The following is a 23,298-nucleotide window of genomic DNA, read 5'->3' as shown; positions in this document are numbered from 1 at the left end:
CTCCACCTCTACCTGCTGATTCCTCTCTTCCTTGTAAAAGAAGAGCTAACAGAAGAAAGTAACAATCAGAAAAATAGAAGATACTGCATCTGAACATGTAACCTGAGCTGGAAAGTACCAAAGAACATACAATAACAAACTGACAGAAAGAGAAAGAAAGTACCAAACAATGTTGTTATCTTTCAGACCTCCACCACTTCCAGTTGAAACAGTGGTGTCAGGACTCTCCCCTGACAGGATTCTGGATGTGAAACACCTGAACGAAAATGGGGATGGGGTACCTGAAAAGCTGTGTGCCAGTAAAGATGAAGAGCAAATAAGATTATTAATTCTAATTTGCCATTAAGATACTGCATATTGATAGGAAATAGATGATACCAATACCTCAACTGTTACATTTGACATTAAGTTTTCAGTAACTGGATGCCTTATCAGCATTGTTGATGTGTGAACTAGCAAGGGAAACTTGGACACCCACTGGATCAGAAATACTACGAAGCCAAAAGGAATGATACTGCTCTAAAATCTGAAAAAAAATGGGTGCTGAAACCAAGTCGGTCAATGGGCTTAAGCAACACTTCAGAATCTCTTATTACAATTTCTATCAAAGCACAGGAATACATATGAGGGAGTCTAGGTCTTATTTCTGGAATATGAGAATGAGATTATCTTTTTTTTCAGGAAAAAGAACCTACAAGAGGGCTTCAGATAGGTCTGAAATGAAAGAACCATTAGCATGTTATTGCTTACTGTAACAACAGGTATATGCCTGTCAGAACCATCTGACTCATCTTTCAGCATGGACAATTAAAATTTGAATCCATAAAAATACTTCACAAAAAAAAAATTAAGTTATGAAAAAGAACATTTGAAAAAAAGCACAGATTTTTTTTTTCTCACTGTTTCTAATCACATAAGCTGTAACAGTAATGTTTTTAAACAAAAATACTGGAATACTCATATAGACTCAGAAAATTATTCCAGCAAATCGAAAGAATGCTTAGGGATTGCGTATCATAGAGAAAAAAAAAATATAGACTTCGACTCCTGTTGGTCAGAGGCTATTTTTGGGGGTAACACATTTCCATGCCTGTTACTTATGACTTCATATTTAAGGCTGCATAACAATACAGTTTTAAAATTGTGCATAGTGTCCTGTTTTGGTCTAACACAGAGACCTCTGAATATTCACATCCACCTTCCACTTTGCTTTTAGTAACTTGTTCATAAGAAACATACAAAGGTATGAAATTATGATTTCCTGTCAACAATACTACTTGCCATCATTAACAATTTATTGGAAAACATTAACTATATACTGGAAAAGAACAGAATCTGACTATAACATGTATATGGGCAATTCCTTATACCAAAGAGAAAGGCTCTGCATGAGGCTTTATATCCAGTTGCTGAAAAATAAAATCTCGATCATATGTCACTCCAATAAGCATTAGTCCTCCTTCCCTGGTTTTGCATATATGTCTGTCTTCCCTGAGAAGCAACGTGGCAAAATGTGAACTTCTCACAATTTATCTCCATTATTCTTCTAAATCTGGGCATCTAGCATATCAAAATGACTACTGCTAGGTAACAGAACATGTATCGTTAGTGGAATTTATCTTCAAAGTAATGTCAGATACCGTCAACCCTGCTTAGGTTTTTCTCTCCCAGTTACTTTACCAATCAAAATTATGATGATTAGAAATACTTGTGTAAAAAAAACTAAACTAACCACATGGTCTGAAAGGAAGAAAACATCAGGTAAATCTTTCTGCCACTTTTCTCACTACAAAATGGCTTCTAACTCAATGTTTTTCCACCCCAAGTCAAACACTTTCTATTTTTACCACTATAGTACATGGTAACAAAATACCCCAAGCCAACAATATATATATTCACAAATAGCTGTAGTCCCTTCTCCTCCCCTTTTCTGTCCTAAAAAGCAGTGAATAATTTTCATTTTAAGAAAAGTAACAAGGATTACTCCACATGACACTGAAATGGCTCACTACTTTTGCATTCATCCAGATTGTTATCAAATGATTCTTTGCTTGTATCACCTGGAAAAGCACTGTGAACAAAGACTGTTAACCCTTTTATAGGACCACACCACAGTACAATTCAGTGAATCATAACTGTCTCTTACAGATGTGCCATTTCCAATTATCTGAAAGTGAAAAATGACTAGGGGTGAGCTGCTCATATTAGGGGAAAAAAAGATAAAAGTTGTTTGTTTTTTTTTTTTTTAATCTCCACCTGCTAACAGCATTTCATGAAATGGCTGCCCTGGCACAGCCTTACTTCAAAACAAAAATACTCATTGGCAAAATATCAGCAAGGTAAACCAGTGGAATAAACAGAAAAGCTAAACTAAATATAATAACAAAAAAAATCACACCAGTAAGAAAGCAACCAGGACAATATGTAAAGCACAGATGCTGACAGTGAGAAGAGACGGACAATTCAGAAACATATTTTATATCTCTAATGAATTTAGATGACACAAATGAATGCTAATGCTAGGTTAGTTTATTTACAGAGAAGCATCACGTTATTTTTTATTTAGTATTTATGCTTATCTCACCTATTTTCATCATAACTTGATATATATTTTTTTCAGTTACTCACTTTTTTTAGAGTTCATGGCCATCTCAACTAGTGCATCAAGAGCACCAGAAAGGAGACGTTTTCTGGATATATTTAAGTGGCTTAGCATGACAGGCACACATTCGTATTGCAAAAATAAGGTCTTTCCTTCATCTGTCTTCAAGTCCACGCAAAGGGATTGAAATGCCTGAGTCAGGTAATTCACTGAAAGATAATGGAAAACGGGGAATAAAAATTCTATAATCACAGTTCCATTAGATGATCACAAATATGTGAATATTTATCCTAAGAGTTACTGTTGCAGATATATACTAATAAAAAAAGTTAAATGGCTGAAAATAATAAATTTATTTATTTATTTAAAGGCATCCTCTGCCTATTTTTATGCCTTAAAAAATTGTTGTGAGTGGAAAAAAGACAAGCTACAACTCACAAATTGAGCAAAATATATTTACAAATACGAAACCTTTCTAATTTCTTCCTTAAGAGAGAAAAGAAATCACAAGCTGCATAGTTTGGGACTATATTGGTTCCAACATCTGGGAAGCCTCTAATAAAGGAGTAAAAGGCTAATTCATCTGAATAAGTGCAATTACTTTCATGACAGCAACTATTTGCATTCCTTTCCATAAAAAGCTGTAGTTAAGTTTCAGTACATCTATATTATATATGCATCCATTTTGGAGAGTGCTAAATTATTCAGAAAATTCAATTCATTTTTCTTAATTTCGTGATGTCAAATCTTCCTCAATATCTTGGAATAGCATTGATCATCCGGAGCACAGAAAATTAAGAGTATGGGAAAAATGTATCACATAGCAAAAGTTAAATTACAGTGCCATCTGCTGGATATTAGCATCTTGAAGGAAACAGGATACATATTTAAACTGAACGTGCTGCTTTATCATCACTAGATCATTAGACATTGTGTCAGTGATGAAAATTCATACACGGTAATTTTCAACATACATTTAACAGATAATTTTTTGCCATGTTCTATAAGCATGCAGTAAAAACCAACCATGAGAAGCTAAACTGATTCATTCTGATCAACAGCTTTCATCTGCTTACAGTTAATCTCTGCAATAAGTACTTTTTTTGTATTGTAATTCATTTGCATCATTTTTATGAAACATTTCTAGAAATGTGAGTTTAAGTTTCAGGGTAATCGTCATGCTTCACCAAAATATACTGACTGAAACTATACGATACTGAAATTGAAAATACACTGATTCTTCCCTCCAACGGCTGAAATACTGTATTTGTTTATTAATGGTGTCAGGGTGGTCTTCCAGAATGTTTAAATCCTGTTTATACTGGTAGTGCTTAGAATAAATACTGCACAGGTCGGTATTTTTGTCACCACTTCAAAGACAACGTTTTTTGTCTTTTCAGGCCCTTTTTGTTTTTAAAGAAACTCCTGCTGAGAAGAGATGCTACAGCATCCTGGAGGTTGCACAAGTCGAGTAACTGTCATTAACTGAAGCAAAAGTCACTAAGAACTGTGATATCTCCAGACAAGTATGACCTTGTTTGCTTTTGCCTGTTAACAAAGTACATTACTATACTGCATCAGCATTTGGTAGCAGTTTTCAATGTTGATAATGTTTATGGGTAGCCACTTGCAGTGACAGACTTGGTAGGAGAAGAGGGGAAACAGCAGAGGTGTAAGAGCTAGACAGAGTATGAGCTTTACATTAAACTTTGACAAAACAATGAAATTCTAGAACTGTTTGAAATTTGCTACTGATTTCAGTTTACTGAAGAGCAATTAGCTGTACCATTATATGCAGTGCAGATCTTGACAAACAAATCACTGCTATAGTGATTGCTTGAGAGAATTACTAACATCTCTTTTCCTCTTTGTCACAAAAAATGTTGATCTCACTGACAACAATAAAGCATATTAAAATGACCACACAACTTATGACATAATAGCAAATTTCATACTTGCTTCCCTATATTATGCATCATCAGGTGGTAAAATTCAAATAAAACATCCTTCACTAATAAGGCATTACAGATGCTACAGTATCATTGAACTGGTGCATTTTGTACATTTGTTTTTCATCCAGGCACGTTCCTGGAAATAAGATTTAAAAAAGGATAAAAATAAAAAGATAATAAAAGACATAATAAAAACAAGAACTTACCTCGTTTTGCTGTTACAAGCACAATTAAAGTTGACAGAAACCTCAAAGGCATAAAGGGGCTTCTAAAGAAAAGTGCGCGTTTTGGTTTACTTCGTTTAGACTGTTTTTGCAGGTTTCCCTTATCTATGACACCTTTGAAACAAAGTTCTCCAAGTCTCTCCATTGTTGATATCATGCTTTCATGCTGTTTCAAACAATGTGCACATTTAGCATAAACATTAAAATACATGAAAATCCTGTCTACTATGCATAGATATGTATGTTCCCCTAAGGATTATATATTAAATAGCAAATGCCTTGACCATGTATTGCAATATAATCTGTACATGGGATACTACTTTGCATTCCACAAGCAGTTGATTATTAGCACAGGGCCTTGTCAACACACACTTCACAAAGAGACAAGGTAGTCAAAGGGCCTCTGATATGCTGACGTTATTTAATTTGCCTCTGGTTCCAGAATAAAGTCAGTTCAAACTCAGCTTTAATCAACGCTGCCTACTACACTCTACTCTTTTGTGAGGATGCCTGAAGCTAGGTCCTACAAAAGCATTTACAGAATTAAGGTCTAAACATGAACCTTAAGAATACTGTACAGGTAAGATGTGTTGGACTTTTCAACAAACTGTACAGAAATACTACTTCAGAATCAAACTTAATAACATGCTCATTTAAAATATTTTCTCATTAGCACTAGAACCACCAGCTTACAGTTCTATTCAGTTAGACACTGAGTAGAGAACAAGGAAGTCAAAATTCCTTTGCTACTTTGCCCCACACTGCCATCAATTTCAGCAAATCTCATGCATAAAGTGAACAAAAATATATTAATTTTCATAGGTCAAGTTTTGTAAGCACATATGTAAAATATAATTTCTGAGATGCTAGACACCACTGCAACAAAGATCACACATGTATGTAAAAAGTATGTTTACATACATGGTGCAAAATATTACAATGAATGTGAGAAAGTTAATTTGATGAGAATTATTTTTTCATCTGCTATGTATCTGTGGTAAGACTTTATGCTTTGCAAAGACAGCAAAGTTTCTTTTATATATATGCCCTGAAAACATCTACTTTTCATACTCATTTAGAATACAAATTACCTCTTGGGAATTTACATTAATACCAGTGTCTAGCTGCCTTAGAGACCAGTAGATAAATTGAATCACAGGCATATGTAGGTTAGGATCCACAAATGGCATCCACTGGAGCTGTCCAGTGACCATAGGCAAAAGCTGTAAAAATACAGAATGGCAAAGTTATATGTAGTATACGAACTTACAGTATAAGCTAACCACAAGTAAAAAGCAAACAAAGGAAAAACTAAACTAAAATCAACTTATTCCCAGAGTTTAACAGACCACATGTGCAAATACTCACTGGGCAGATCTGGTACAGGCAACAGAATTATATACATATACTGAATTTACATTTTACACAGGTTTACACAAAAAGTGGAAAGACACTGTGTGAGCTCAAATTCTGAAGTCTAATACCTAACGGCTACAAATTGTAGCCTACCTAATTGCTACAAATTTTAAATATAATGAAAAAAACAACAACAAAAAAAAACACAGTAAAAGCAGATTTCCCGAACACGTCACTGATTTCCAAGCCTTGGTATTCCAAGAAAGACAGCATTATAAGTATAGCATGGTATCATCTTTTATAAGATATAAATTGAATTTTTAATACCTAATATCAGCACTAAAATACTTTAAATTAGATGTGCATTAGATGTGCACTTTATATTAGATGTGCATTAGACGCGTCCTTTGAAAAAAGGAATTACATACAGTATTACGGATAAAACACGAGATAAATCATCAGCTGATAAAAGTGACATAAAATAGAAAGACAGGTGGAATCTCAAGTTCAGACTGAACACTACACATTTCCTTAAAAATGATCTGTATGTTTCATAAATGACAAATTATCTATTGTATCTCACTGTTGGAATTAATACTGATGGATTAATTGTCATTTTCTTTTAAATAATGTATTCAAAGCATGTATAAAACAGGCTGACCTGTTACACTCACAAAAATAATAAAAATAATCTTAACATTTTAACCTAAGCAAATTCAAATGCCTTTACCTTCTTACAGTTTACCAGAGTGTAGTTTTCCTGTATTCCTGTTTTGCTAAGGTGTTCATCTGAGATCCAGTCCATAAGAATAGTTAAGAGGTTGTAAACTTCTGTATTCGGTAGTGACTGCAATACATCCACAATATCAGTTATTTCAAGTTTATGATTTTCTAAACCACAATACCAATAGACTGAAATATAGGAGTACATTAGTAAGATGCACATGCTTTATTTTGTGCTTAGACAAATGTTTATGAAAGACTTGGAAAGAGATTTTCACATACAAAATCACTCTATTTTATAATTCTAACTAAATGAATTATAGGAGAGAGAAAATCTTTAATGATCTGTGCAAGTGGAAATCCTCATTTTGATACATTTGATACACTCCTTTGCTTTATTTCATACAATCTACTAATGCTAAATTTTAACTGTGTAATTAGCATTGTTAGAAGAATAAAGACTTCATGAAATTGTCATTCTGTCCCTCTACTACAACTGTACAGAAAAACTCTGTGAAAGGTATCCAGACGTTCCTGAAGAGAGGTTGCATGAACAGCTCTCTAAAACCTTCACAAGTTCTCTTGTATCTACCTGCAGACAACTGTTCTTCTCTTCACTCAGAATTATAACTACTGATACTGCTCATATATCACTTGTAACTAAAGTACACTAAAACCTACGTACACAGAGAAATATGTTGGCTGTATAGGGACAGTACAGTTTTAAGGCATCTGATATAGATCAAGCAGAATGGTGTGAATATCTTTCTCATTTCAATTTAGCCTCTAGCGGGAGAAAGTCATTACCAGTCAGGAAATGTTGGCAGAGTACTAGCAGAGGACTTGCTACTGACTGGAATAACATGGAGACAGAAAGTATTTCATTAAGTGATGTAAGAAGGTATTTTAAGGAAAACAGGATGACCCTTTTGGAACTATATATGAACACTGCATTTATTCTTTCCCACATTAAAGACCATTTCTCCGAAGTATAACAGCAGTACAATCATCTCTGGCTTATAAAGTTAAAATTTGTTATATGAATTCTCTAACTACATTTCAGCTGGTGTTATTATAAGGACAGTGTTGTACTGTAGCAGTAACCAGAATAAGTTTAAGATTTGCTCTGACACAGCAGAAGAAACAGTTATAGCGCAGGCAGAATATAATTATAATTTATAGATGAGAGATAACATGAGAGGAAGAAGAAAACATAGCTAAATAAGTAAAAAACATATACATACACAATATACAATCCAAAAGACATTTTTAGCAACGTATTTTATTCTTCCAGTTGACTATCCTGTTTCTCCTAATATAGCGTCTCCCTATTCCTACTGTAATTAATTCACTAAAAAAAGTCAATAAAAATTATGAATCTGCTAGAAATTAGAAAAATAAAATAATGTTCTACTGCCTAAAGTCTTTCAAACAGATATTTCACCTTGCCCAATCCTTACCTTAACACTTTTTGATGCTCCTCTCTCTTTTTCCTCCTTAACAGGTTTACTTTTGTGCACCACTTCTTCTGAATCCTTGGACTTCTGTGCCATTAAAAACTCACGATTCTGTTACAATAAAATGTAACAATGAATTATATTTCACTCGTTAACTATAAAGGAAGAAGGTACCTGTAAGAAGAAACCTTACTTGTAAATCCTCTAACTCTGCTTGTACGCGTCTTGCTCGATTTTCAATCATCGTCTTCAGTTCATTTGCATCATTTAACTGAAAGAATCAAAAAACATTCAAATATCTGTAGATTCAAAACTCGCTTTTTGACTTAACCATCACATGGAAATCATTTTATGTTATTGCTAAATGATTACCAGTTCAATTTTTTTCTTCTCAGTATGGACAGTTATAGAAACAAAATCACTGTCCACTTTCTCAACAAATCACGGGATGGCCGAGGTGGGAAGGGACCTCTGGAGACCATCTGGTCCAACCATCTTGCTTAAACAGGGCCACCCAGAGCAGGCTGTCCAGGACCACACCCGGGCAGCTTGTAAAGATCTTCAAGGACGGGCACTCCATAACCTCTCCAGGCAACCTCTGCCAGGATAAATAAAATAGTAGTGGCCCTTTGTTGACTTGCAGCCCAACCTTTTACCTTACAGGGGAAGAATAAGCACAGTACCTCTTTAGGTATATAGGCACTACCTATTTGATTACTTTTCATGAAGAAGTGACACAAAAAAATGGAGTGCATGTTTCAAGAATGGTCTAATGGCCTTGGAAACTTGAAAGTTTTCTTCTCTAAAGAATGACACTGTTACTGACCATGCTCTGTGAGAAAAGAATATGAGGCAAACTATAACCTCCATTTAAATATAAGTAACATACTCTATGGATGCAATAAACATCCTGCTCATCATGCAAGTCCTCTATGAATACTTCAGTTTGCACAAAAGAGAAAGACAAAGATTTTACTGAGACTAGGAAGCAGATGACTTTCATCATCCTCAAGAGCATCAGAAGTGCAATTCACTGAAGGAACCATGGTCAAGAGTTTAGGTAGCAATTTGCTTGTCAGCATTTAGGTCAAATTTAAGTCAAGTGAGAAGAAAACTTTAACTCTGTATTATTGTGAACCACTTTCTCAACGTGTCTTTAAGAACAGACAATATTCCTTTAATTAACACTTTTAAAAATAACTGAAGATACTGAGTAATCATGAAATTAGAAATACACATGCTATTTTTTATTTAAGAGAATCAGCAGAGCAATTCAGCACAGGGTGGCTTCTATTATAAAATACTTTATCCAATCTCAGTTTGCTTCAGAGCATATAATTAGTCTTTCCTAAAATCAGCTACAGGGTCAGAGGACTAACTCTAATTTCTTTAATACTGGAAAAGATCTGAGAGACTAAATTTCTTGTACTAGAAAATGAAGCAGAAAGTAATTACAACCATTCACACAATTCCTGTCTTACAGAAACAAAATCAGTAATTTTGCAAACAACTTGTTCTAATGTTTAAAATTGTTGACTGTAACTTGTAAAGCTACTAATAACAGGAAATAATTAATCTTGCCTGTTTTTTTAGGAATTCATTCTCTTTCCTCAGAGAGTTAAGTGATGACTTCAGTCTACTACTTTCCTCAGTCACTGTTCTCAAGGTTTCTCTCATTTGGTTTATTTTTGTCTGATGTTGCTATAGAAATATCAAATTTTAAAGCATGATTAACAAGAGAGTATTTTAGAAATAATTCTCAGCTAAGTTCCATTTTAGTGTTAAAATAGTAGGACAAAAAGATCACATTTGTAATTCCACAATTCTTATTTTTTTTTCCAGAAAATACCTAGATCTTCTCAATTCCTCAGTTAAGTCAGACGTGGGAAAGAATTGTGAATGAAAACAAATGTCAAAAATTTTGTTTACTCTTAGCTTTTTTGCTTAACATCCATTTTAACCACAAATATACCCAATTCTCCCTTTTTTGAATGTTTCAAATATTCTAACCATTCACTGCTGATAGTTAAGATGCTTTAGTTCACCTGTACTTAAACACCTGTCCTGCAATGTCCAGGAATGTATCCAATACTTGTTACGTATCATTGAATTAGAAAAAAAAAAACTTGTGAAACTCAAGATAGTTATCTTTTAATATAACATTTTTCATTATTATTAGCCTATAATATAATTTAATACCAGTAACTACCATTAAATTATAAGCAAAAAGTCAAAAAACAGCAACAAAGGAAAATTGAAATGACAATTACTTGTAACAGTCAAAAACCTGTGTGTCTTGGAAAAGAAACCAAGGAATGTGTCTTTTTTCCCCTTCACTGGAAATTTGTAATATAATTAAATATATGCCAGCAGATTCTGAAAAAAAAAACACTGAGGCTTTGAAGCTGAGCATAAAACAAATGTTTTCAGAAAATAACATTCCTTTTCTCAGAAACTATGAGCATCTTCTATGTGAAAATAGCTCTTTGTTCAGAAGTGTTGTCTTTTGCACTAAGAATTCAGCCATCCACTGCATTTTCTTAAGCCTCCCTCTCAGGCTGTTATCATGCTGCAAAAAGGACTTTAGTGGTAAATACAGAAGTAATCTCATCAACAAGCAGTGGTTGCAGGTGTTTCTCTCCATGCCCACACTCCATCACAAGGCACAGCTCTTGGAGTAATAGCACTGTGTTCAAACTCCCTTAAGCAGAGCAAATATCTGCTCTGATCTAACCACTACCAAAGTCAGAGCATCATTATCAAATCAGTGAAGTAATTTAGGGGAAGAGGTGGATGATGACAACGGTATAGTTAACGATTTCTGAATTCTCTGTCAAAAGTGAGAATCTTTGTAACATTACTGAACATTACAAAATGTCTGAGGCCATTACAGTTACTACCTGGAGCTTCTGATTTGTAACATGCAATTTCTTGTAATTCTAACTGACCTGCACTGGGATTAGACCTTGATTATAGAATTCTTGAGCTTCAGCTCCGCTCTCAATCTTCCCTGCCAAACCCAAGAAAAATCACACTAATTAACATAACAATATTCACAAATTTACATATTCAAACAACATGCAGACGTTTGGTGCACAAAGGTATTTTTAATGAAGCAGAAGTCCTGTTCAGTGTCTGTCTCAGAGGCTTAACTCACCTTTTGACCCAAAAGCAAAGTCTCCAGAGTTTCTGGAAGCCAGATCTGCAAATGACAAGTCTGAGGTATTGCCAGATCCAAATGAGATGATTTTGTTTTCTATCAAACAAGATGGTAAAGTCAAATGCTTTTCTAATCCTGTAGGGAAAACATTTCTAATGTCATGTAGTCAATAAGAATAAACTGGAGAAGTCTCTACAATATTCTTCCCTTCCCATAAATTTAAAGTTTGCACATCACTTCTCAGAATGACAGTAATTATATTGGAAAAAAAAGAGATCTCAAGACTGAGTTCGGTTCAGCATGCCACTTCTGTGCAGATCCACAGAGCTTTGATAAGTACCCACGTGGCATTTAACAATAAACCAATAGCATTGCTCTGTAGCAGTCTCATTTGAGCATATCAGAATTTGAAACACTGAAGCACTTTCATTCCCCTTCATGTTTTTACTAGATTGGTACTCATGCTTCAAATTCAATATCACTACTACACCTGTTCAATACAACAGTTAGATTAAACTGTTCCACAAAAAAGCATACTTAAGCTCCTAAAAATATATATATATATATATACCTACCCCTGACTTTACCTTGTGTTGACTCTGAAGAATTTGAATCACTTTCCTTTTTCGTTGTCAAATCCACAGTCTTGTTATCACCTGATAAAGCCTGTAATGCATGTAGATTACCTGTGGTGGAATCTGTCTTTTCAGCTGACTCCACGTGTGCTATCACCTCATCAGCTGATGGAGTTGGTGGTACTTCTTTAGTGGTAGAGACTAAATCAGTAGAGCCGGTAACGTCATTGTTCTGAGATTAATAAGGAGTAAAGCAATAAGCAAATAAGCAAGAAGGAGCCTAATATTCAAACCACTTTAAGTCAGGACAGTAAGGACAATCATAACAAAGAACTTGTTCCCCCTGCAGTGCTATCAGTTTCTTTAACTACAACATCAGTATTGAAGATGCCACGAAACAGGCACCATATTCAGTCTCCTGCAAAGAATAAAAATTAGTAGAAAAGAGCTGGTAAGGCAGCTAACTACTGAGATAATTTGGGGCTACTACGTTATCAAATAACATCGTGATACACAGGACAACGTAAAGTAAGACTTCAAGAACTTTTCAAATAGCATCATTATTGAAAGAGTGGAAGGGTAATTCCACTCAGGGTGACTAAAGAATTGTCATTTTGCAGTACTTGGTTTTCTATTGCTATCAGAGAATTTCCACGCAACGATGAAGAGTTCAATCTTGCAACTGCCGCTACTACTAGCTTCCTTCAACATTTACTTATACTTCCTGATAGCCCAATACCTACCACCTCTTTCTAGCACATAGAAACACATAGCCTCAAAAAACACACCTCCTTTGTTACAGTATCTATCCAGATACCCACTTATGCAACACTAAAGTTGGAGGCACTTCTGAAATAACCATTAGCATGAAAGGAAACAAATTCTGTTTTCTGCACTTGTATTATTAGTATTACTAGTAGGGTTAGTTGGCTGTCTGTCTCCACTTCCGTAGCCACTTTCAAGGGAATTCAGCAAGTATTCTTCTAAGGCTAAAACCTTCCATAAGAGACACAGCTACACTGATTCGCAGTCTGCTCCAATTATGGCAGCACTTTAAACATTTGGAGTGAATTAATGATAGCTGGTCATCTTCGCAATGTTTAGAATTTCCTGAGTTAACTGAACAACAGCTCACCTCTTTTCTCTACCTGCGGCCAGTTTGCAATACTTATACTGACAAATGACATCTGATTTACAGACTTAGAATACCTCTTAATGCAGCTAGCTACTTAAAAAAAACAAACCAGCTTATTCATTTATATTGTAGAATCACCTGGCAATCAATTGCATAAATGTTTGATATTTCTTTTTAAAACATATGTTATCATTGCATTATGTCTGGACCTCCTAAACATTCTAAAGGAACAAAGCATATTAAAGGAAAGGTTAAATCTCTATATTAAAAGTATATTTTAACTGATTATTGTATTTCTGAACTGAACAGAAATATACTTATTAGAAGCTTTTAAAATTGCGTGTTGTACTTTGCACAATATTTGAAACTCGGTATTTATTACCTGTTTCCATACACATACCTGTATTTTGAAATGCATCAGTTCCAGAACAATTAACGGTCTTGTCTTCTATTCCTAGACCTCTTCTGCTTCCATTGATTTCTGACTTTGAATAATCAGAACTTTTGGATAAAGACACATCTGTCTTTTCCAGTAAGCTAATATCTGCAGAACATATAAAATAACAATAATTGTATTTTGCATTTGAGAAGCTGACATTGAGAAATCAACAAGGACTTATTAGAAACGCTTGTCACATAGTCACATGTCTTATAGGAACCAAAAAAATTCTGAAATGATCTGACAAATGAATAAAGAATTGTAATAGCTTAAACCAATGGAAGTGTTATTTAGCTTTCAGACCAAATTTGTCTTTCTGAAGTTTTACAGCTTGCCTTCATATACTAATTTATCTGTAGGTGAAGTCTAATAATACATTGTTTTTCCCTGCTGTCCATATACAGTAGCAACCTGCATTTCCCAAGAAACCCAAAGTCATTCTAAATTTTGGAAATAAATCTTTAATTTAAAGTCAAATGTATGCAACATGATGTGGACTGCTACCAACTACTTCAAGCAAGACTTGAACACAGAAAGGCTAGGATACATTTCCTCAATCATTCTTTGTGTTCTTCATGCAGTAGTTAATATTCCCAAGCTGGCTCCCAGATATCACAAACCCCCATTCAAGAATATCTACTTATTTGAAACGAGAAAATAAAAGTACTTAAAATAAACGTAGGAATAATACAGTTTCAGCATGTGTTTATCCCAAAAAAGACATCCAAGCACCATTGTTTGGTATTACCTTTGTATACTTTGGAGCCTTCACCTTGATATTTCTTTTCGCTGGTCCTGAATCCTACAAGAAAGCACAAACATGTTTAGTATAATCAGGATTGACAGAATGTCAAGAGTGACAGAAGGGTTGGATTATATGCAAAATCAGTTAAGCGTACATTAGAAAAGATCAGACTTGAAGCAGTTTTCATCATCTTAGTTGTGTTTCACTGCCTCTCTCTGCTATCCTTTAAAAGCAATCAACTGCAATATTTTCTTAAATAAGGCTTTATAACAAAGTAACAAAAAGCATTGGAGAAACCAATCTAGCATTTTCTCTCAGGCAAGTGTTACACTTTAAAGTCTCAGCAATAGCTTTCCAAAGATCGGTTTTGAGAATTACTTCTTGTTCCAGAAGGACAATTCTGTAACTTAAAGGAGAATGTTTCTCAGGAAGAACACAGCATCAACAGCACCACCAAACGCTACCTGAATTGCATTAAAAGGAACCAGGACAAGTTGTTCTGGAGGAAGTAAGGCCAGATACATCCAGATTTTAACTTCTAAAGAACACAGATCTTCACCTCACGTTTGGGAGGGCTCCTGATCCTAGAAAGTGATCATTAAAATGGCAAGATACTGAGGAGGTTCGACTTTTAGGAGTTGGACTTGATGATCCTTACGGGTCCCTTCCAACTCGGGATTTTCTATCATTTTCAGGAAAAAAAGATAATCTGAATTCATTTAATGATTCCCAGGACCCATCTGAAGCCCCAACCCAACTATGTGTCTAGCCCAAATCCAGCTTTCCGTCTCCCTCAATCTTGGACTGCTCGTGTGTGTTTTTACAAGATACAGCTTCCCTTGCAGCACGAGTTTGGATGCTTACTGTCTGTCTGTCCTCTGAGCACACTGCAAGCATTTGACCCATGGAACACCAGTGCAAGAGAACAACTATAAAACTTGTCTCAGATAAAGACAAAATTAAAGTGTCTTCCCATAGAGTGTCAAAGGCTTTTGAAACACAAACACGGGAGGGGTTTGTTAGAGGGGTTGCGAGATTATGGACAAATCAATTTCCTAATCCATGGTGCAGAGCCCTAAATGCTTGTGTCAGTACAACTCATGGAAACTGAAGAATCATAACCCAGTTCATTTATTCATACTGGCGCAAAGGACCTTGCATTCTCTGCTGCTTTACATTAACATATAGCATTGCAAGGGAAATGATAGCCATCATGAATTAGTCTGGTCACCATGGTGATCTCTGATGAACTACGGGCTTGATTCTTTGCTTGGCTAGACATGAAAGATTCCTGCTCCTTCAAAAAGCCTGATCACTAGGCTTCAGGAAAACTCACAAACACTGCCAGCGATTTTAAGAGCAGCAATTGCTGCAGCAATAGCAGATATGAAAGAACTGAGTTACGTATATGCTTCAGACATAATTAAAACTTCTAAGACGATACAAGTGTCACTACACCAACCGGCAGATGAGTTTTATGAGTTTTGTGACCTTTAGGCAAAAACTAAGCACCAAGCCGCTCAGGCTGCATTTTGGGCTTGCTCACAACCTGGGACGGCGGATTGCTGGGGAAAAACCAAGCTCAGACCAGGATGAGACCCCAGGTTCTGGATCCCACCCGCCCCTACCCCCACGCGGCTCCACGGCGGCCGCAGCCCCCCGGGGCCGGCGGAGGAGCGGCTTCCCGCTGCCTTCCCCCCCGCCCCGGCCCTGTCAGCGCGCGCCGCGACCCGCCATGGCACCGCCCGCCCCCGCCGCCGCCCTGGGCGCAGGCGCAACAGGCGGCGCTGGCGACGGCGGGTGGGACCGGGGCCGCTGCGCCTCTGAGGGGCCGGGGCGGGCGGAGCGGGGCTGAGGGGAAGAAGGCCGGCTGCTCCTCCCGGTTTAGGGACCTGGAACACGAAGGAGCGGGGAGCGGCTTGGTGCTGGGTTACAGCTCACTATGAAGGAAGCACAGGTCAAGCCTGTGCGCTAGTGGCTTACGGTGTGATGCTTCTGTAAGCAGCGTTCCCTCAAGAGGTGGAGGGAAGGGTTACTCTCGCTATCATCAACAAAAAAGCATGATAGAAATAAGTCATGTCTGTAATCATCTCTAACTTACATAGTCCTAGCACTGAACTATAAGGTAGAAGTTAAAAATAACTTACCCATGCACATTCACCCCTCTATACTGCAGCTTTCCAGGTAGCACTCAAGTGGACAGCTGTCACTAAATGTTACGAGCCACTTCAACATACCGTGTACAAAAAAAAAAGTGGGTCTGGAAGGTAACTTCTCTAGCAAGTATGACCTAAATCCTGTGTCCAAGACTGCGCATAAGAACTGGTCTTTACCTTTCAAAATACTCAAGTGCTAAAGAGCCTACAAAAGAGCCTACAGACAGCACAAAATCACATCCACCTGACCAGCACCTCACCAGCTGCCTCAGCTTGCTCACTGCTCATCAGAATAAGAATGAAGTTTCCAAGGCCTTCAGTCCGACCATTGACATCAGTTAGAATGCAATTTGCATGTTCAAAATAAGTATGCAACACATTATGCACATTGCTTTTCAACAAGCCAAAGTGAAGACAATACAGTTATTTTAACAAGACTAGGATTTAATTTTTAAAATTTGACATTCAATACAAATATGTCATGATAACACAAATACACCCGAAATATGCCAGTGTCTGAACTTATTTAACATGCAAAAAAATCAATTAGAACACACAAAAAATAACCATAAGCTTAATTTTACATTTATACATCAGAAGTGTCCTTTTTAGAGAAGTTGAAATAATTAATCAATAACATCTAAATACTGATTTATACTGCTAGAACATCCGTATACTCAAAAGCCAGAAGTCTATATTTGCCCACAGTCTGTAATGACAACTCTTCCACTTACTAACCCTTTGGGAGAACCAAAGGATTCGATCTTTTTCACAACATCCATTCCATCTTTCACAAAACCAAACACCACATGTTTAAAGTCCAAGTGTTCTGCTTTTTTGAGAGTTATGAAGAACTGAGAGTTATTTGTATCCCGACCCCTATTTGCCATTGACAGCAATCCAGGACCAGTGTGCTTCAACTCAAAGTTCTCATCTTCAAATTTATCTCCATAAATTGACCGTCCACCTGTTCCATCATGGTTAGTTATATCACCTCCCTTGGAAAAAAAAGGCACAGCATTTACTTTCAAGTCCCAAAACATCAACCAATAGCACAGTTACATTCCCTTCCAAAATAGAAGAGTTTCCGTTCAAAGAACACAGGTAAAACCTCATTCTTAGTTATCACAAGTACTGTATTTACTTGGATATAAGGCTTTCCAGCCTCAGCAGCTTTGCTCATGGTAACAAAGCATTACTGGAATGTTTCTCTCTCATTTATTCTGAACACAGCATTTTATCTTCCTGTTCCACATGGCAACTACTCTAAGCTGGTCATTTCCACTGTCTGCTTCCTGCTTCACTTGGCCCTTGCAGCTGGCAACCACAATTACTCTCACTTAGGCCCTGCAGGCACAAAACTGACCACCCAAAAAATGTGATCAGTATTTTCCAGCTTCAGGGCAAAAGTTTAAAGAAAAGAACGATAAAGGTCATACTTCAGATTCAGTTAATATGCAGTCAAGACTGGAGAGTTTTTTACTCTGATGTTTTTTACTCTGAAGACAAGCCATTCGTTTATCACTATCCATTTCAGAATTTGGAAAAATTGTGCTCTGTCTTGAGGGATGTAGCATTATGCAAGAGCACTATTGTAGCATGTAAGGAATTTAGTTTACTTTACTTGTTTTAAGTCATCATACCTCATATTGAATATTTGGAAGAATTTTTGGAATGCAGGGAAGGTATACGTGAGCAGGTATCAATCTCCTAAGCCTTCAGAAATTATGGAGCATTTGTTAGTGCTACTAAACGCACACAAAGGTTTAACAGCAATGCTGCCCACATCAGGATTCCAAGCAATGCAAGAAGATACTCTCCATGAGAACTGAGTATTTTTAGGACAAAGTCACTGCACGATATGAGAAATAGAAGACCTTTAAACTGAAATTGGAGCATCTAAAATATATGGAATATTGATTTTGCAGTGCAGGTCATCTGAAATATAAAGTGTTCTTCAAAAGGTGGAAAGCAAGTGTTCTTAGCAGGTGAGCATATGGAAGCTCCTCTCTGTGGAAAGGGATAGTTCTGAATGTTCAGTTCTGGGAAGCCTGACTTTCCTTGCTGCTTTTGTTCAGCAACAGGCCCCTTGTCTGTGGGAAGAAGAAATCTCTATCTCCATTATTTCTTCTACACTAAAATGGCAGCACCGATTAACACTAAAGCATCAGGCAGCTGGCCAACACAGCTAAAGAGCATTCAGCTTAGGGCAGTACATGCTGCTTACACCATTGCTCATCTCCTTGTAGGGAAAGGACAAATAAGAGTACTTGGATTCTAGATTCATGCTGCCACCGAGCACGTGCTATCCTGTGATTTTTGTAGTGGCACTGTTAGACCAGATGGGTTTTGTTCCCTCAAAGTCTTCATGTTATACTTACCTGACACACAAAGTCAGTAACTATTCTGTGAAATTTGGTGTTCTTGAATCCAAATCCTTTCTCTCCTGTGCACAGGGCCCTGAAATTTTCAGCTGTTTGAGGGACAATATTTGAAAACAGCTCCATGGTTACACGTCCTAAAGGTTTGTCATCAGCAGAAACTTCAAAATAAACAACAGGGTTGGTGTCCTTTGACAGTCCTGCTGGCAGTCCCTTCTTCAGTTTTGATAAGCTTCCCTGGCAGTCCTCAAATACCTTCTTGAAAGTAGCAGCCATTTCTTGACTTTTAAACCTCACTGCAAGTTGTTCTACTTTTAGTTGACCATCTGAAAATAAATCCAAGAACAGGTTTCTTTAGCTCTAATTCAGAATAGTCAGATACAAGTAGCTATTGTTTGGTATAATCTCCAGGGAAAAAAAAGCCACACAGAGATATTAAAAAAAATAATAATAAAGTGAAAGAAACACCAAAACAACCCACCTGCATAATCCGTGGCTGTCCAAATTAAAGCATTGTTTGATGTATCTGAAGGTACTAAATTCATTTCCTTGGTAATTACATGGTTTGCACACACTTTAAGAACTTGTTCCCTTCTCATTAGGACTCTGTAACATAACTTCTGAGTATGGAATAAGATCTTTATTTCTCCAACACCACGCTCCTTCCACTGAGTAGCATCTCTGTCCCATCTATAAAGTTTGGCTCTCTCTTTGAAAAGAATTTCTTCATCTTCTTCTCCTGATTTTACTTCCACCTAGAACACAGCACAGCATGATTTCCCAGAACTGCTGTCACCAACAGGATTACATATTACACACTTATTATGATTCTGGCATATTACAATGGGAAATTATTCCATGTTTTCCTTTCTTGAATGGTTTTGTGCCAACAGCTCTATAGACATTCATCATGCACTGGAATGAAATGCCCGAGCTTTTCAGAATTTAGGAGCCCAATGAGCCCCAGCGTTTGAAATGAATTCTAGCACTGCAACACTACTTCCCCGTGCTGCATGAGGTTTTACTTTTTGCATGTATTTTTCTTTTTCTAAGAAAGCTATCAAGTGCTCTGGTATGTTCCCCTGGAAAATTTCATAAGTGCCAAATGGTGTGCACACTGAGAAGTGAGAATATAGTAGTACTATTGGCATTCCAGGTGTTACCTTTTCAAGATTGTTAAGGAACTTAACATTTGCATCTGAACAGAATAAGTATCAGCTGTGAATAGTAAATTGAGGGCTGACAGCTGTATCTCCTTGTCACTTTATGTATTCATATTACTGGTCTCTAACATCCTTTAGTTAAGGCATCTTCCAAAGATATGGAAGACTTGAGAGAACTGGAGAAATAAGTGACAAACAAGCTTTTCTGAAGGGAGAAGCAATGCTGAAGGAGAAGCGAAACATCAAGTAAGGCAGGAAAGAAAACCACAGGAGTCCTAATATGACAAACAGATGAGGAAAGGCACACAGTTCTTTTTTTAAGAAAGAGGGCATGTTACAGACTACATCAGATTAGCTGTTCAAATTAAAGGATACTACATATTGTTTATTTGTGCTGTGGTAGTCTTCTTTAATAATTACACTGATCTGTAATTAAATTTTATTCTTTATAGGAAGACAGGCTATAACCATCTCGAACTTTTTTCATCTAGTTATACACACTAAGGCTAAATACCAAATCCAGACACAAGCAATTGCATTAAGCCTCAGAAAGTTACAGAAGGCTACCTTAAGTTAAGCTTTACTGATGTTTAAAGACTCTACTTCTTGAAACAATATTTTCAAATTAAAAATAATAGTTTCCTTACCCTTGTGCGGTTAATTGTGCCACACCTTTAATGCTCAGTGATTCTAGAAGTCTCTCACCTAGCTTAGAGCAGAAATTTCAAATTGGGTGCCTTTCAGAGAACTGAATTTACAAGTCATCAATAGAAAATCCTAACTGAGTTGCATTAGCAGTGACAGTTGTTCAAGTCCCCCCCCAACACACCTTGTTTTTCAAATGTGCTATAATTAATCAAATTTTACCTTTTAGAAGTCACTTGTACAAATTTTCATGATCTAAACCGAGTCAAGATATAATAACCTAAAATTTTGTTTCATTAACTGATGCACCAGATGCTTTCCCCAGCAAGAAGTTGTACCAGGATTTAAAACAGCAGGAGATTGTACACAGCCAACACAAGAAAAAAGGACAGAAGCACAAAAGACAGAAAGCATAGGAAGTCAAGTGCAGCATTTATAAATTTTTTCTTTGTTAGCAGATATGCTTATCTTTATGTTTTTACGTTCTGGAAGTTTCTTTACCTCTGGTAAGGAAACAATGGGGTCAAAGTGGATATCATCATTATGTACGACTTCATCACCGCTATCACCTTCATCTTCATCTGCTTTGCTGGTTTTCTGTGCTCCAAATACGGTTGCTCCAGTGTTCGCCCATCTAAAGTCTTTATCTATAGTTAAGAGACTTGCATTTTAAACATTTTGCTGAGAAGTAAGATTACAGAAAGTTACATATTCAAACAATATGCAGACATTTGGTGCACAAAAGGTATTTTTAATGAAGCAGAAGTCCTGTTCAGTATCCGTCTCAGAGGCTTAACTCACCTTTTGACCCAAAAGCAAAGTCTCCAGAGTTTCTGGAAGCCAGATCTGCAAATGACAAGTCTGAGGTATTGCCAGATCCAAATGAGATGATTTTGTTTTCTATCAAACAAGATGGTAAAGTCAAATGCTTTTCTAATCCTTTAGAGAAAACATTTCTAATGTCATGTAGTCAATAAGAATAAACTGGAGAAGTCTCTACAATATTCTTCCCTTCCCATAAATTTAAACTTTACTGTCATTCTGAGAAGTGATGTGCAATTATATTTAAAAGAAAGATATCAAGACTGAGTTTGATAAGTACCCACATGGCATTTAACAATAAACCAATAGCATTGCTCTGTAGCAGTCTCATTTGAGCATATCAGAATTTGAAACACTGAAGCACTTTCATTCCCCTTCATGTTTTTACTAGATTGGTACTCATGCTTCAAATTCAATATCACTACTACATCTGTTCAATGCAACGGTGAAGTAATGCTGGTCATCTTCGCAATGTTTAGAATTTTCCTGAGTGAACTGAACAACAGGTCACCCCTTCTCTCCACCCGCAGCCAGTTTTCAATACTTATACTGACAAATGACATCTGATTTACAGACTTAGAATACCTGTTAACGCAGCTAGCTACTTAAAAAAAACAAACCAGCTTATTCATTTATATTATAGAATCACCTGGCAATCAATTGCATAAATGTTTGATATTTCTTTTTAAAACATATGATTTCATTGCATTAAGTATGCTTTCCAGTAAGCTGATATCTGCAGAATATATAAAATAACAGTAATTATATTTTGCATTTGAGAAGCTGACATTGAGAAATCAACAAAGACTTATTAGAAACGCTTGCCACATAGTCACGTATATTACAGGAACCAAAAAAATGCTGAAATGATCTGACAAATGAATAAAGAATTGTAATAATTCTGATAGCCCGATATCTACCACCTCTTTCTAGCACATAGAAACTCACAGGCTCAAAAAACGGACCTCCTTTATTACAGTATCTATCCAGATACCCACTTATGCAACACTCAAGTTGGAGGCACTGCCAAAATAACCATTAGCATGAAAGCAAGCAATTTCTGTCTTCTACACTTATGTGTATTATTATTACAGAGACCAAGTATTTTTTTCTTTATTGAACAGCGTTAACTCACATGCTTATTATCTAAGTCTACTATCCGCAGAATTAACAAATATTCACAGCTGCAGACAAGTGTTTTTTTTTTCTTTTGGTCTTTCAAAGGCATCTTGCAAAGCTCAGCTCGTCGTATTCAAAAGAAAGTCAGAAGTTTCCAGGTAGGAAGACAGTTTGCTGTTCTTGTCTAGAGGCCCTCTAAAATGTACTTTTGTTCTTTTCATTCAGGTACCACTTACTGTTAACAATTCAATATACTGAGGCTAGAGATGAATTTTAAGCTGCAGTTTTTCTGATTCCAGTGCAAGTGTTCCTAAAACTATCTCAGGAAAAATCAAATTAACCTCAGAGCCTGGGTGTCCTCCAGATTTAGAGCTTAAATCTCAGTATAAAAAAAAATTACCTGTTGTGTTTTCAGACATATCTTTAGCATGACCTTGCAATTTCCTTTTCTCTTCTTGATAGAGTCTTCCATTAAGTTTCTTAACAGCTGTTTCATAGTCTTCATCTTAAGTATAGGAAACAAATGTAAGTTATCAGGCATCCTCCAGGTACAGAGAAGTCAGTTAAGCCCTTCTGACTCACAAGGCTAGCAAGCACACAACTTCTGCTAATGTTTAAGTTTTACTCACCAGCAAGTAAGCCTT

At 36.4% G+C, this 23,298-nt stretch overlaps 2 protein-coding genes and 2 long non-coding RNA genes across 4 annotated transcripts in view; 1 reads left to right on the top strand and 3 right to left on the bottom strand.

The window, feature by feature from the left end:
• The first annotated feature begins 270 nt into the window (after positions 1–270).
• Positions 271–1,640, top strand: LOC118161628. The gene is made up of 2 exons (XR_004748109.1): positions 271–408; positions 1,497–1,640. It is a non-coding gene; the product is annotated as an uncharacterized LOC118161628 (long non-coding RNA).
• A 318-nt stretch (positions 1,641–1,958) lies between these two features.
• Positions 1,959–7,065, bottom strand: CCDC138 (coiled-coil domain containing 138). The gene is made up of 4 exons (XM_035335309.1): positions 6,865–7,065; positions 5,888–6,001; positions 4,761–4,947; positions 1,959–2,811 (listed from the first exon to the last, which is right to left on the bottom strand). The coding sequence occupies exons 1-4, from the start codon at positions 7,063–7,065 to the stop codon at positions 2,621–2,623; spliced, it is 693 nt and encodes a 230-aa protein (XP_035191200.1). The 3' UTR covers positions 1,959–2,620.
• Positions 7,066–11,471: 4,406 nt separating this feature from the next.
• On the bottom strand, positions 11,472–12,113 carry LOC118161631. The gene is made up of 2 exons (XR_004748110.1): positions 12,062–12,113; positions 11,472–11,570 (listed from the first exon to the last, which is right to left on the bottom strand). It is a non-coding gene; the product is annotated as an uncharacterized LOC118161631 (long non-coding RNA).
• A 4,834-nt stretch (positions 12,114–16,947) lies between these two features.
• The window catches only part of LOC118161618 (E3 SUMO-protein ligase RanBP2-like), a 30,073-nt gene continuing 23,722 nt past the window's right edge, over positions 16,948–23,298 (bottom strand). Inside the window, exons 23-28 of the mRNA XM_035317171.1 lie at positions 23,055–23,159; positions 21,515–21,613; positions 21,215–21,360; positions 19,387–19,660; positions 18,906–19,231; positions 16,948–17,522 (exon numbers count right to left, since the gene is read on the bottom strand). Of these exons, the coding sequence (XP_035173062.1) occupies positions 17,217–17,522; positions 18,906–19,231; positions 19,387–19,660; positions 21,215–21,360; positions 21,515–21,613; positions 23,055–23,159 (1,256 nt within the window). The 3' untranslated portion in view covers positions 16,948–17,216. The remainder of the gene's footprint in view (positions 17,523–18,905; positions 19,232–19,386; positions 19,661–21,214; positions 21,361–21,514; positions 21,614–23,054; positions 23,160–23,298) is intronic.

The sequence above is a fragment of the Oxyura jamaicensis genome, chromosome 1 (genome assembly GCF_011077185.1).
Source record: "Oxyura jamaicensis isolate SHBP4307 breed ruddy duck chromosome 1, BPBGC_Ojam_1.0, whole genome shotgun sequence".
Classification (NCBI taxonomy): domain Eukaryota; kingdom Metazoa; phylum Chordata; class Aves; order Anseriformes; family Anatidae; genus Oxyura; species Oxyura jamaicensis.
This window is presented reverse-complemented; position numbering and strand designations above follow the sequence as displayed.